Genomic DNA, 15,740 nt, shown 5'->3' with positions numbered 1-15,740 from the left:
TTTGGAAGGGACCTCAGAGGTCATCTAGTCCAACCCCCTGCTCAAAGCAGGACCGATCCCCAATTAAATCATCCCAGCCAGGGCTTTGTCAAGCCTGACCTTAAAAACTTCTAAGGAAGGAGATTCCACCACCTCCCGAGGTAACGCATTCTAGTGTTTCACCACCTTCCTAGTGAAAGTTTTTCCTAATATCCAACCTAAATCTCCCCCACTGCAACTTGAGACCATTACTCCTTGTCCTGTCATCTGCTACCACTGAGAATAGTCTAGATCCATCCTCTTTGGAGCCACCTTTCAGGTTGTTGAAAGCAGCTATCAAATCTCCCCTCACTCTTCTCTTCTGTAGACTAAACAATCCCAGTTCCCTCAGGTCCCAGGTCCAGTAGTCACATGCTTGCCTTTCTTTGCAGTCAGTGGAGAACTCCATTGCAGCAGCTTTCTATACCCTCCAACATTCCACAGAGCCTCTTGGGCTGCATCCCTACCACTCCTCACTGGGGGACAGTAAGGAAACTTTCAAAATCACACATACTGACCTGAGAGCCATGACTGGTGTATGTTTTACTGAAATGGACATGAATGTTTTCTGCTGTTCTAATTTTAAAATGCTGTTCTGTTAATTTATTGTATTTGCATTGTATGGCTTTTAATTACACATTGTGTTTTGCACTGTTTTTGGTATGTAACTTTTATTTTTTGGAAATAGTCCTCTTTCTGACTTAACACATACTACCAAATCCCGAGCACTACTCAAAGCACATATTACTTGTAGTGGAACAGGACCACAGAACTCGTTGGTTCAGTTAGAAACAATGTTAAAATTGTAACTGTACAATAAGCACTGCATAACTGATGGATTCATTAAGTCGGTATGATTTTCATAAATGTACACCAAGTGTTACACAATTCCTTGCAGCCCCCGAAACTTCAAGGCTGCATTCATCACCATCCAGCTCAGCACATTACTTTAGTTGACTTTTAAAGTGCTCTTCCAAGGCCTCTCTCAGCTGCATAGTTCTGCGTTGAGCTATTCTGATAGCCCTTGTTTCTGGCTGTTCAGTCAGCAGACAGCTGCTCCGCCTCTGCTGTCCTATTCTCCTTTGTCACGGAGTTATGATGCAGAACATAGAAGGGAGCCATAACCAATGGGATATTTTTCTTGCTGAGATCCAGTCTTGTCACTAAACACCGCCAGCATTCCTTCAGTCTGTTGAAAACATATTCAGCTGTCATTCTGCTCTTGCTGAGCTGGTAGTTGACTCTTCCTTGAAACTGTCAAGGTAGCCAGGGTATGGCTTTATTTATTTAGCGTGTGCATAGTCATCTAGCCAAGCGATGGCATCTTCAGTGGTCTGATGCAGTTCTTCTAGGCCACTGCTGAACCTCGTTAGCAGGCATTCATTGACAATGTGTGTCATCGTCTGCGTTGTGCTGCAGTTGCACAAAGGGCTGTCACGAAGCATTCGTGCATTACCAGCATTACTGGTTGGCTGCACAGAGACCTTGCCTGGTCTGGAACCTGTTCAACAGGGACAATTGGCAGATCAAAACCAGGCAGGCAAATTGTGGGGTCAGTGACAAGGGATTGGTTGGGGATTATAACAGAGATCCATTCCTCTCAGAGTGTTTCTGCCCTAACATCCTGGCGTGGCAGATGAGACAATAATAGGTGACGCGATGGCAAACGTGCAGCTAGTGGTTTTAAAAAGGTCATTGTGCAGTGGCAGGCTTGAGTTGGCGTGTACTTTCTCCAGTAACGTGCCAGTGGCAACCTGTCTTCCGAAATGAGGAAGAGCAATATTGCTCAGAACTGGAAGCCATGGGAATGGAGTCGCACGCAGGTGCCAGAGATGATACGGATGGTGGCATGTAACTGCATATCCACCAGTTTGGTGTGTGACGCTCGACTCCAAACTGGTAGGTAGTACTCCGCCACTGAATGCGAGGTGGCAAGAGCTGATGTCCACAAAGTTGGAGCACGAGCACCCTATGACGAATCTGCCAGTTTGCTAAGATCGTTGCACATCTTGACTTCAGCTCCTGTGTTCTTCAGGTGGGCATGGTAGCTCTGTGTGCCGTCTAAGGTCACACCTGGTAGACTGGTTCTACTTCATGCTTCACCTTCTGACCATTCACATATGGCTTAATGAGCCAGAGGTGTAGGTTGGGTCCCCCTGGCTCGCTATTGACATTTCAGCATTGCATGTGGTAAGTTTGCTAGTTGGAGGGAAAAAATGAAGCTTCCTGTACAGTCCTGTGTCCTTAAAGATGCGAGTGTCACACTCTTTGCCTGACCAGCCGATGTTTGTCAGTGAAGCATCCCCTGTGACCCACCAACCCTTGCATAACCATAGAAAAGTAGGTCCTTTCTGTTGATGTACTCTGCATGGTAGGACATGGGTGCCATCAATTGCCTCAACGCACTCTGGGATCCCCATAGCCACAAATCCATTTAGCGTCCTGCACGTTGCCTAGAGTCAGTCCTGCATAGCAGGATACAATTAATGTCCCTGTACACGTCTGACCGCAGCCCCCACTGTTGATATTTCAACTCCAGAATCATTTCCCACTGACCAGTAGCAATCTGTTGCTGCAAGTTTCTCTAGTGTGATCGCCACTTGCTTCTTAGCTGTCAATGAAGCTGACGTTCTGGTGTGCCTGCTCTGGAGGGCTGTCTTGAGCTCAGCACACAGATCCAGAAATTGTGACCTTTTGCATGTGAAAGTTCTGCAGGTGCTGCTCATCCCAAACCTGCGTTATGATGCAATCTTGCCAGTCTGTTAGTTTCTTGGGCCCAGAAGCAGTGCTATACCACCTGCAGCTTCTTTGTGCAAACTGCCAACAACCTTGAATTGCTTTTTGCTGTGCCCCTTAACGGTCTGTCCTTAAAGAAATTGTCATGTTCCCCCATTGTTGCAGTACTTCCTGCAACTCTGCAAATATCAAATGATTGTTTGCAGTGTTCGACAATAGCGCAGAGCTGTGTGGGCTCCATGCTTCCGTAAGAAACGGCAGACAGCGACAAGTGCCATGTGGATTTGTGGGATTTTAAAAACAGGCATGAAAATTATGGTATGTGCATGGTATTATGTGATGGGGAAAGTTGCATAATGGGAACTTGACTCCTTGCTCCCAGCTTTTTTGCACGACTTGTGTGTGCAAAACAGATTGCCTTTTGGGGAATTTTCACATTGTGCTGGAGGGTTGGATGTGGCCCTCTGGGATACCGACCCATTGTTAAGGCTACATTTTTGGCACAGGCATTTTTTTTTAAGTCATGGACAGGACATGGGCATAAATAATAAGTCAAGAATTTGCTGAAGCCCAAGCCCCGCTGGCTGGGGCTGAATTACTAGAATTTTCAAAAAGTCAGATCTCATAAAATCACGGAATCCATGACCTCTGACAGATTAGTAGCCTTACTCATAGCACACAGCACCTTGTGTGGACACAAGCACTCCTGATGAGTAAGTGCAGCACCAAAGTGAGAACCATGTATGTGCATATGCATGGGTAATATACTAACCATGGCAACTTGTGTTGACCGAAGTTTATGATCTAGATATAGCCTAGTAAAATATACACCATGATCTCTTATAGGACAAAGAGGGAAAAATCCAAAAGGGGGGAAAAAGTAATGAGAGCTGTAGAAAGTTCAGTAAAAGTTTTCAAAAATTGACAATAAGTTGCATTCTGCTAGCCAGCAAGCAATAACTGTTTTTAGTCCCTTGAAAGTTGTGTGTGTGTGTGTGCAAAGGTATAAACACCTCTTGGATTTTCTCATGAGGGATTTAAAGTGCATGTAGAACAAGGGTGGGCAAACTTTTTGGCCTGAGGGCCACGTCGGGGAATAGAAATTGTATGGTGGGCTATGAATGCTAACAAAATTGGGGTTGGGGTGCAGGCTCTGGGGTGGGGATGAGTAGTTTGGGGTGCAGGAGGGTTGGGAGCGAGGGGTTCAGAGGGCAGAAGGGGGATCAGGGTTGGGGCATGGGGAGAGGCTCAGGGTGTAAGCTCAGAGCCGCACTTACCTCAAGCGGCTCCCGGAAGCAGTGGAATGTCCATTGTCCAGTTCCTACGTGGAGGCGAGGCCAGGTGGCTCTGCTCACTGCCCCATCTGCAGGCACCAACTCTAGACCCCGGCCGGAGTGGGGCCGAGCCACGTGGTGCCGCCCCTGGCCAGAGCGCCAGAATGGGGCCGAGCCGCTGGTGTGGCTCCCGTCCCAGCTGGAGCAGGGCCAAGCTGCTGGTGCGGCTCGCAGGCCAGCTTAAAATGTCTTGTGTGCCTGATCCGGCCCATGGGCCGTAGTTTGCCCACCTCTGATGTAGAACACATGGGATTCCTGTGTAAAGTGTACTACGCTTACTGTTGCCATTCTCCTCTGCTAGTTGCCTCTACTGGGTAAAGAATAATCTTGTTGAAGAACAAGGTTCTGCTCGCCTTTGATATGTAGCACAATACTAATAACTGACTGAACAAAAAGGCAGCAGATGAATTTCTTGTAGACTCCTTGGTATGCAAAGTTTACCTGTGGGATTAGGTTCTATGTTATTGTCCTCTTGACACAAAGTAAAAGAAGAATCTGCTATATTAATGTAATACTCTTGTAAAAAAAATGTTGAAAGTTTCAAAGTTAGCTCCTTAGAGATGTGTTGCAGAGACAGAATCCACTCTTTTTTTAAATAGTATTGTCTTTTGTATTGTCTGAGCTTTTAACTTCGACAAGTTATAAAATGGTGTTGTTGCATAATTCTATTAGAGATCCTGTGAGGCATGCTGAATTTGGAAAAATATACAAGGTGTAAGTCATTTATTTATGAAAATCCTGGAAAAATGATCTCAAAACATTGAGAGCATGTCCTGCTTTGTTCTTCAAATTATCTTGTTAATGAAATGGTACTTGTATGAAGGCAGATCCGTACTGCAATGTGCAGGGGCTGGGAGAGATGTTCTGGTATCTTAGTAATTGTTATTGGGTTAGTATGGGAAACCATACTGGTTCAGATCTATCAAAGCATAGAGGAATTGGCCTGTGTTGCTCAGTTTAACCTCTGCCAGTGTATGTAAATGCCCATCTCCCAGATGGGGAAAGTTTGTTTTGTTTTATGTTGCTTGCATTTGGGTTATGTTAGTTCATTCACTTACGGTCTGTCTTCTGCTCTCTTACAGTCACTCTGTCCCACATCACACAGCTGGTTCTCAGTCACAACAAGCTCACAAGTAAGTACACTTCTTGGTGGCTAACACTATTTTCTAGAAGCCTCATTGCTACCACTTGAACAACATTCAAAAGTTGCCATTGGTGGTGTTCCATTTTATTTATTTAGCATCAATTAGGCTATGCTGTTTAGAGATGGTAGCAAGGCCCTTGTCCTAAATAGATCATTTAAATAGTTGCATTACAGGAAATGGATGGGAAATGTAATTTAGCATTGATGTTCAGCAGGTCTCCTTAGTTTTTGTATTTTTGTTTTTCATTCTCCATTTGTGAGGATAAGATCCTTAACTGTGATCTTATTTCCAACCCATCCATTTAAAATTTTTTCCGCTTCTGCCCTGTCTGTAAGTTTCCTACATCTCCAGAAGTCTTTTTTAAAGTATATTTGCTTTGTTTGATTAAATGTGAAATACTACAGTGACCATGCATGTGCAGTGTTAAATGTTTAACTTCTGTTGATTTTGTATGGGTTTTAAAAGAAGAAATGAACTAAAGTCTAATTTTGTCAATGTATAAAGACCTGCCGTGTTGCAAACTTTTGAGGGAAGGGACTGCATCTTTGTGTCTGTACAGCACCTAGCACAATCTGGCCTCAATCCTTTGGATGTTTCAGTCAAATAGTAAATCAGTACTGCAGTAGGGGTCAAATGACATAGAAAAATCATAATAGTAACTTAGCCTTCTTAAACATGCATTTTCCTGTCATGGGTGGGGAATGCCAGACTATTTCAGGGGTCATTGTAGGGTAGAGGAAAGCATTGTGTATAGAAGAAAAGCTGTGGGACCCCAGACTCACGCCACCCTCACGCTCAACAAATGTTCTGCCTTATCTGCAATTAAAATTAGGTGGCTGCTTGGAAGTCACTCTACTTCCATACTGTTGTGACCCCAATGTAATTTGCTCTGGGAGCAGCTCACATGTACAGGAGTGCAGGTTCAGATGTCATCATGCCAGTCCAGTCAAGTTTTCTTTACTCCTTTTGGTACTCAGCTGGGCCTTTGAAGGCACTATTGTGCATCTCTCCCGCTCCCAGGTATCTGCATTCCATGGAGTGTGGAGATGAGGAATTCAAAGCTACTATGTGATGGAGGAAGGTGGAGTCCATGCAAATATGGTGGACGGGAAAACACAATTGCCAGGGAAGGAGGACAAGAGAAACAGGATGGGGGGGGGGGGGGGGAAGGGGTAGATGGTTACTGTGTTCACACTTGGATGGGGGATGAAGTGGTGTGTTAGTCCATTGCAAGGAGGTGCTCTAGCATAGTGGTTCTCAATCAGGGGTACGCATAGTCTTCCAGGGGGTACATCAACTCATCTAGATATCTGCCTATTTTTACAACAGGCTATATAAAAAGTACTAGCAAAGTCAGTACAAACTAAAATTTTGTACAGACAAAATGAGAAAGTAAGCAATTTTTCAGTAATAGTGCGCTGTGACACTCCTGTCTGATTTTGTAAGCAAGTAGTTTTTAAGTGAGGTGAAACTTGAGGTACAGAAGACAGATCAGACTCCTGAAAGGGGTACAGTAGTCTGGAAAGGTTGAGAGCCACTGCTCTAGCAAAAAGAGGCTGGAAATCACTGTCACAAATCCTTTAAATTGTCTAGCTCATTGAATTTCAGGAAAGTCTAAATTCTTCAAAATCTCATAAGTTATGTTTTTAATACCTAGGACTTGCCTAAAGGAAAGTTTTTTCAGATGAAAAGGGGATTATGAGGGCTGTGAGGATGATGTAATCAGTTGTGTTATCCTAGCATGTAGAGGATAAATATATTTTGAATGAGAGTACAGTTATATTTTATTTTTTTAAGATGTGGCATTAAGGGGTGTAAAGGAATATGGGTGCCAATAGGCAAGTGTATAGTTGCTATAAATTTTTAGTGGGCCATTTTCCTCGTAGCTAGTATATTAGGAGAATACGGAAACTTGAGTCCTGGTCGTATCGTCTCCTCCATATCTGCCTGCTGCTTTTGTCCCTCTTCTCACCTATCCCACCTGGATCCCAAGGAGATCTCAATATTCTTATATAACCTTGACCAGAGATTTCATGCCCACTGACATGTGAAGACGATAAAGGACCTTTCCTCAGATCCCTGTTTCAAGAAAGGCATAGTGCCTCACAGTGGAATTTTGCCCTTTATGCCATAGATAGCTGATGAGTAAGGCTGTGAGTTTGTCACAGAGGTCATGGAAGTCAGATTCCATGACTTTCTGTGACTTTTGCAGCGACCGGTACACCTGGCTCAGGGGCAACTCAGGCAGCACCAGGTACACCAGCTGCTGCTGGGGCAGTCTCAGCCCCCCGCAGCGCGCAAACCCCCTCTCCCACATCCAGCAGCAGGGTTTGGGTGTGGAAGGGGGCACCGGATGGGGTGAGGCCACCTCTGGGTGGTGCTTCCCTGGGGGCCTCCCTGGAAGTGGTAACATCCCCCTTGCTCAGCTGCTAGGCGGCGGCATGGCCAGGCAGGTCTGTGGGCTGCCTCCGCCCAGAGCGCTGGCTTCGCAGCTCCCATTGACCAGAAGATACCAATAAAATGGGGTAAAAAGAGTAGATTCTACAAACTCTGACTTTTAAATCAAAGGGTTGTATGAATATTAAGGGATGAGTGTCCATTCTTCCATTTAAGGGATGCTGTTGACCTGTCGGACCCTACCTTATAGGAAGGTAAAGGCCAGGAATCTTCCCCAGTGGGGTATAACTAATATTCTCCAATGTTGGAAGTTACCGCTCTTTTTTTAAAAAAGAAAAATAAATGTTGAGTTGAAATAGTGTCTCTCCCTTTAAAAAAGGCCAAATTTCAAAGTCATATTTTTGTATCTGACACTCTTGACCTAATCCTTTAAGCGATATAATTAATTGTCTTAGTAGATTGTTCTTAAAGTGACTTGGGAAAACAGTGGCAATGACACTTGATAAGTTTCACTAAGGTCATATTAGCATCTTTTACTAGTTTTCTGTCATATAAATGAATGTGCTTGCTTCTGTTTTTCTACTGCCTGTAGTAAATATGTCCGTTTGATAGAGTAAATACATATAAAAAGTAAGTGGATGTGAGTATCCTTCTGCAACCAGTATCTTATTTTGCCAGTCAACACTACTAAAATTTAAGCAAAGCTTCTGAAGGTAGATAACGCCATTAAATCCCGTTATGCTGATTACACTGCTCTGAATATTTTTACTCCCAGCATGTTGCGCTTTTGCAGTTAACTTCTTAGTGTGCCATTCACATTGCTATTAAGTTTGCACTTACCTTCCTATAAATCATTCTTTATCAAAGGTACGCAAATCTGCATTCCATTGATTGAATAGCGTTGGTTGGTTGAATCATTTAGGGTTTGTCTGCACGGCCAGTTAATGTGTAATAAGCCAGGGTGTGAATGCACAGCGCACTAGCGTGCTGTGCACTAACTGCGTGGATCCTGTTACTGCATGCTAAAAGTTCAAATAACCAGTGAGGTCTACGCAGCCATTGAGTGCATGGCAGGCTAGTGTGCTGTTCATTCACTCCCTGGGTTGCCATGCACTAACTGGCCGTGTAGACGTTCCTCAGTAAGTGTACACAGATTTGGGACAATTGCCATTCCAGTTTCAACTTGCTCTGCCACAAACTTTAGTAGAAGGGGAGAAAAAGGAGGCATCTGTCCCTCCTCTGACTGTGTATCTGTTGGGCCAAATGCCTTTCAGGTGTAACTCATGCCTTCGTTGGTGTTACACTAGCGATTCATTTAGCTAACTGTTATAACATCTGAAAACACTGATGTAAAACGGATCTTGTTTCTACTGTATTGTCCTTTTTTGTTTCTAGCCATAAACCTTGTCCCTTGCTGTACAATATTCACTGTAATTAGGTCTCTCGTCCACTAACCCTATACAATTTGACTTATCCAGACTTCTGCTTGAAGCTGTTCTAAAGCCGTCTGTAAATGTTGGTTGATAGGTGAAATTGAGAAGCAGGTTTAACATGGGCATGACTCTAGATATAGGTTTCAAGGGAAATAACCTAAGCTACTTAACCCTGGTCTACACTATGAGTTTAGGTCGAATTTAGCAGAGTTAGATCAATTTAACCCTGCACCTGTCCACACGACAGTCATTTTCGTTGACTTAAAAGGCTCTTAAAATCAATTTCTGTACTACTCCCCAAGGGGATTAGCACTAAAATTGACATCGCCGGGTCGAATTTGGGGTAGTATAGATGCAATTTGATGGTATTTCACTCCGGGAGCTATCCCAGAGTGCTCCATTGTGACTGCTCTGGACAGTACTTTCAACTCAGATGCAGTTGCCAGGTACACAGGAAAAGCACCGGGAATTTTTGAATTTCATTTCCTGTTTGGCCAGCGTGGCGTGATGATGCAGAGCTCACCAGCAGAGGTGACCATGCAGTCCCAGAATAGCAAAAGAGCTCCAGGGTGGACTGAACGGGTGGTACTGGATCTGATCGCTGTATGGGGAGACTAATCCATGCTATCAGAACTCTGTTCCAAAAGATAAAATGCCAAAATATTTGAAAAAATCTCCAAGCGCATGAAGGACAGAGGCTATAACAGGGACCCGCAGCAGTGCTGCATGAAAATTAAGGAGCTCAGGCAAGGTTACCAAATGGGCAAACGGCCACTCCGGGTCAGAACCCAAGGCATGCCACTTCTATGGTAAGCTGCATGCAATTCTAGGTGGTGCCCCTACCACTACCCCACCCCGTACATGGACTCCTGCAAGGGGGGAGTCTCACGAAACAGGGATAAGGATTTTGGGGATGAGGAAGAAGAGGAGGATGAAACCATACTCCCCGACAGCCAGGAACTGTTTATCACCCTGGAGCCAATACCCTCCCAAGGCGGGCTTCTGGACCTTGAAGACCGAGAAAGTACTGGTGAGTGTACTTATTAAAATATAATGCATGGTTTAAAAGCAAGCGTGTTTAATGATTAATTTGCCCTGAAGACTTGGGATACTACTGGAAAAGTCTGTTAATGTGTCTGGGGATGGAGCAGAAACCCTCCAGGGACATCTCAATGAAGCTCTCCTGGATGTGCTCCCAAAGCCTTTGCAAAAGGTTTCTGGGGAGGGCAGCCTTATTCCGTCCTCCATGGTAGGACACTTTACCACGCCAGGCGAGTAGCATGTAGTCTGGAATCATTGCATAACAAAGCATGGTAGCGTATGGTCCCGGTGTTTGCTGGCATTCAAGCAATATCCGTTCTTTATCTCTCTCTGTTTATCCTCAGAGTGATATCATTCAAGGTTACCTGGTTGAAATAAGGGAATTTTATTAAGGGGACTTTCAGAGGTGGCCGCTCCTACTGGGCTGCTTGCCTGTAGCTGAAAAGAAACCATCCCCACTTTTCGCCATGAGGTGGGGGTGGGCCCATTCACACTGAGCTGTTCACATTCGGCTGGCAGGGATTTTCCCTAATACTAGTCACGTGGTGGGAGGAGGGGTGAAGTGATCATCTCAGAGAATTGGGTGGGGGCGGTTTAGTTGGGTTTGTGCTGCACGTTAACCTGAAAACCGCAGCCCCTTCTTTTAAATGACCAACCCAGTGGGTGCTTGGTATAGGAAAGGAGGGCACTGCTGTTTGAAACTATTCACTGTGAAAGAGTCTACCCATTGTTCTCTCTCTAAAATGTCTTTTTGAATACTACTCTTTTTTCCTCCCGCAGCTGCAAATGGTTCAACGCTTCCCCTATCATCTCCATCCCAGAGGCTAGCGCAGATAAGAAGGCAAAAAAACGCACTCGCGATGAAATGTTTTCTGAGCTCATGCAGTCCTCCTGCACTGAAAGAGCTCAGCAGAATACATGGAGGCAGACAATTGCAGAGTCCAGGAAAGCAGAAAATGAACGCAAGGAGAGGTGGTGGTAGTAAGATGATAGGTGGCGTCAGCGTGATGAGAGGAGGCAATACTGAGGCTACTGGGGGGGATCAAACTGATATGCTCCAGCATATGGTTGAGCTGCAGGAAAGGCAGCATGAGCAGACCGCTGCTGTGTAACCGCCTGCCCTCCTTCCCATGTTCCATAGCCTCCTCACCCAGACACCCAAGAATGTGGGGGTGCCCTGCAGGCACCCCACCACTCCACCCCAGAGGACTGCCTAAGCAACAGAAGGCTGGCATTCAATAAGTTTTGAAGTGCAGTGTGGCCTTGTCCTTCCCTTCTCCCTCACTCCTCCTGGGTTACCTTGACCATTATCCCCCTATTTGTGTGACGAATTAATAAAGAATGCGTGAATTTGAAACAACAATGACTTTATTGCCTCTGCAAGTGGTGGTCGAAGGGGGTAGGCTTACAGGGAAGTTGAGTGAACTAAGGGGGTGGGTTTTCATCAAGGAGAAGCAAACAGAACTGTCACACAGTCTGACCAGTCATGAAACTGGTTTTCAAAGCTTCTGTGATGCGCAGCATGCCCTGCTGTGCTCTTCTAGCCACCCTGATGTCTGGCTGCGTGTAATCAGCAGCCAGGTGATTTGCCTCAACCTCCCACCTCGCCATAAGTCTCCCCCTTACTCTCACAGATATTGTGGAGCACACAGCAAGCAGAAATAACGGTGGGATTATTGGTTTTGCTGAGGTCTAAGTGAGTCAGTAAACTGCGCCAGCGCGCTTTTAAACATCCAAATGCACATTCTACCACTATTCTACACTTGCTCAGCCTGTAGTTGAACTGCTCCTGACTACTGTCCAGGCTGCCTGTGTACGGCTTCATGAGCCATGGCATTAAGGGGTAGGCTGGGTCCCCAAGGATAACTACAGGCATTTCAACATCACCAACAGTTATCTTCTGGTCTGGGAATAAAGTCCCTTCCTGCAGCTTTTGAAACAGACCAGCGTTCCTGAAGATGTGAGCGTCATGTACCTTTCCCGGCCATCACACATTGATGTTAGTGAAACGTCCCTTGTGATCCACCAGTGCTTGCAGCACCATTGAAAAGTACCCCTTGCACTTTATGTCCTGGCTGCCCTGGTGGTCCAGTCCCAAGATAGGGATATGCGTTCCGTCTATTGCCCCACCACAGTTAGGGAATCCCATTGCAGCAAAGCCATCCACTATGACCTGCACATTTCTCAGTCACTGCCCTTGATAGCAGCAGCTCAGTGATTGCATTGGCTACTTGGATCACAGCAGCCCTCACAGTAGTTTTGCCCACTCCAAATTGAATCCTGACTGACTGGTAGCTGTCTGGCATTGCAAGCTTCCAGAGGGCTATTGCCACTCGCTTGTGAACTGGGAGGGCTGCTCTCCTCTTGGTATTCTTGCGCTTCAGGGCAGGGGAAAGCAAGTCACAAAGTTCCATGAAAGTGCCCTTACACATGCAAAAGTTTCACAACCACTGGGAATCATCCCAAACCCATAACACTATACGGTCCCACCAGTCTGCTTGTTTCCCAGGCCCAGAATCACCATTCCGCTACGTGAGCCTGCCCCATTGCCACCAGGATGTCCAAATTGCCAGGGCCCATACTTTGAGAGAAGTCTGTGTCCACGTCTCCTCACCAGGTTTTGCAGGTTCTGGTTCTGCACGTACTACAGGATAATGCACGAGGTATTTACAATGCTCATAACTGCCGCGGTGATCTGAGCAGGTTCCATGCTTGCTGTGGTATGGTGTCTGCAGGAGAGCAGCGTTGCAGCAGAAGTAGTGGATGACTATGGTTAGCAGGCCTACTGCACCGTCTGCTGCCAGCAGCACCAGGACACAACAGCGGCTGTGCTGGTGAGCTGAGCAAGCTGCACGCTTGCCATGGTATGGCATTTGTAGGAGAGCAAGAAAGCAGAGTTGAAGCAGGAGCCCATGACAGCCAACATGGAAAAATTCGCTATCGAGATAAGCAGGAGAACAGAGTTGCAGCGGAAGTGGTGGTTTGATGACGGTCAGCAGTTCTACTGCACCGTCTGCTGAAAGCAGTATGGTCCTCGCATGGAAAAAAGGCGCAAAACGGTTGTCGGCTGTTGCTTTCACGGAGGGCGGGGCAACTGATATGTACCCAAAACCACTTGTGACAATATTTTTGCCCCATCAAGCTTTGGGAGCTTAACCCAGAATTCCAATTGGTGGCAGAGACTGTGGGAACTGGGGGATAGCTACCCACAGTGCACTGCTCCATGGGTGGATGCTAGCCATGGTACTGTGGACGCATTCCACCGACTTAATGCGCTTAGTGGGGCACACACAATCGACTGTATAAAATCGCTTCCCAAAAAATCGACTTCTGTAAATTCGACTTAATTTCATAGTGCAGACATACCCTTAATTAAATGTGTTTTTCCATCTAGTAATCCTGTAAATGAAGAGAGTCAAAACTTGGGTAACTCTGTAAAGATCACAAGTGTCGTCGTAGTATCTCTAAAACCTACTTGGAAGAGACCAGTGTTAGCAGCAGTTCAGTCAGTGCTCTCCCACCTAAATTGATCATGTAGGGCGGATGTACCACATGCGTGCTCCATGCTTGCGATGCAGTCTGCCCCATTAAGTGCCCAGCAGCCTAGAACAGCCTGAAGCTTCTGTAGGGCAGTGGAGGTCGGTTCCAAAGGAAAGCTTGAATATTTGCCTCTAGGAGTTTCTGATCAAAGCAGGATTATAGTTGAAGAGAATGGAAATTTAACCTAAATTCACACCTCCACAGCAGCTCTGAGACAGCACGGTCATGACCTGTGGAAGAATGAATGAAATTTGGGATATCCAGGAGGTAAACTGGATGGAGAGAGGAAATATTGTGAGCTGCTTTGGGCTTATAGACTTTTAAATGCTAGGCTTCAGGAGGAAATGGGAAAAGGAGTAGTCATCAGAGGTGATTTACAGGGAGGACGCGGGGTTAGGTAGCTCTAATTTATTTTATTTGGGTTACTAGTTACCTTGTTTTTGAGGGAAGAGCTTCAAAAGACAGGGGCCTAAAACAGCTGCATCACGGTAGACTGGCAAATGGGGTACCTTTTCTGGGCCTCAACTGTAGTCAGTGGGTCAGATACAAAGATGTATTGTGGCCCCTTTATGCCATTGGACATCATAAAGGGGCTGTTAATCTAGGTGGAACCTAGCACCTGCAGAATACTTCTGGCATAAAGACAGGTTTCAGAGTAACAGCCGTGTTAGTCTGTATTCGCAAAAAGAAAAGGAGTACTTGTGGCACCTTAGAGACTAACCAATTTATTTGAGCATGAGCTTTCGTGAGCTACAGCTCACTTCATCGGATGCATACCGTGGAAACTGCAGCAGACTTTATATACACACATACATATAAAGTCTGCTGCAGTTTCCACGGTATGCATCCGATGAAGTGAGCTGTAGCTCACGAAAGCTCATGCTCAAATAAATTGGTTAGTCTCTAAGGTGCCACAAGTACTCCTTTTCTTCTGGCATAAAGGTGTTCTTTGAGTGGCACAGAGCTGGCAGAATGGCTCTGTGCCATCTCCTTTTATAGCCCCTGTGTTGGTTGTATGTCAGAAAGGTGAGGGCATGGTTAGTGCCCGGTGCTCTGTTTTGCAGTGGAGAATAACCAGGTTCTGGGGACTATTGCTACCAAGTGTAAGGGAGTGCAGCCCTGGAGCTCCAGTGTTTGGAGGGAGAGGGTCAATCAGAATCTGGTCATTGATAAAGGAGAACTGTGGGTCACAACCCAGTATTGGGTCGTGGAATACAAGGCAGTGGGTCGCGTCCGTTCTTGTCAGCACTGCCAACGGGCCCCGTTAAAAGTCCCATTGGAGGTGCTGTCCGGCTAAGGCAGGCTAGTCCCTACCAGTTCTGACACTGTGCTGTGCCCCAGAAGTAGCCAACAGTAGGTCTGGCTCCTAGGTTTGGGGGGGCAGTGGGGCTCCGTGCACTGCCCCTGCCCCTAATACCAGCTCTACTCCTGGCCAATGTGCACTGCGGGGGGCAGTGCCTGTGGGCGAGAGCTGCGCGGAGCCGCTTGCATACCTCCGCCTAGGAGCCAGACATGCTGCCGGCCGCTTCTGGGGCGCAGTGTAGTCTGCAGTGCTAAGAAAACATGCCTTGGCACCCTCACTGTGCCACTGACCGGGAGCCGCCCCAGCCCTGAGCCCCCCAGAACCCCTTCCTGCACCCCAAGCCCCCATCCCTGATCCTACCCCAGAGCCTGCACCTTTAGCCCCCTCCTGCACCCCAACCTCCTGCCCCAACCCTGAGCTCCAGCCCAGAGCCCTGACCCCCTCCTGTGCCCCAGCCCAGAGTGCCCTCCCACACTCTGAACCCCCCATTCCTGGCTCCACCCTACAGCCTGCACCCCAACCCTCTGCCTCAGTCCAGAGCCCCCTCCCACACCCTGAACCCCTCATTTCTGGCCCCACCCCACAGCCCTCATGCCTGCACCCAACCCTCTGCCCCAGCCCCTCCCACAGCCCAAATCCCTCATCCCCAGCTCCGTTGGGTCCCGGGCATCAACAATTTTCTTCAACTGGGTCGCCAGGAAAAAAGTTTGAAAACCACTGGACTATACAGAATTCTTTATTAATATCCTGATATAGACATTCATTGTTAACATTCCTGTTTCTTAAGGCATAA

The 15,740-nt window shown here is 46.6% G+C and overlaps 1 protein-coding gene across 1 annotated transcript in view; it reads left to right on the top strand.

Annotated features, from left to right (window-relative positions):
- The window catches only part of RSU1 (Ras suppressor protein 1), a 187,482-nt gene that overhangs the window by 19,916 nt on the left and 151,826 nt on the right, over window positions 1-15,740 (top strand). The window contains exon 3 of the mRNA XM_048838029.2: window positions 5,171-5,221. Within this exon, the coding sequence (XP_048693986.1) occupies window positions 5,171-5,221 (51 nt within the window). The remainder of the gene's footprint in view (window positions 1-5,170; window positions 5,222-15,740) is intronic.

The sequence above is a fragment of the Caretta caretta genome, chromosome 2 (assembly GCF_965140235.1).
Source record: "Caretta caretta isolate rCarCar2 chromosome 2, rCarCar1.hap1, whole genome shotgun sequence".
In the NCBI taxonomy this organism is placed as follows: Eukaryota; Metazoa; Chordata; order Testudines; family Cheloniidae; genus Caretta; species Caretta caretta.
This window is presented reverse-complemented; position numbering and strand designations above follow the sequence as displayed.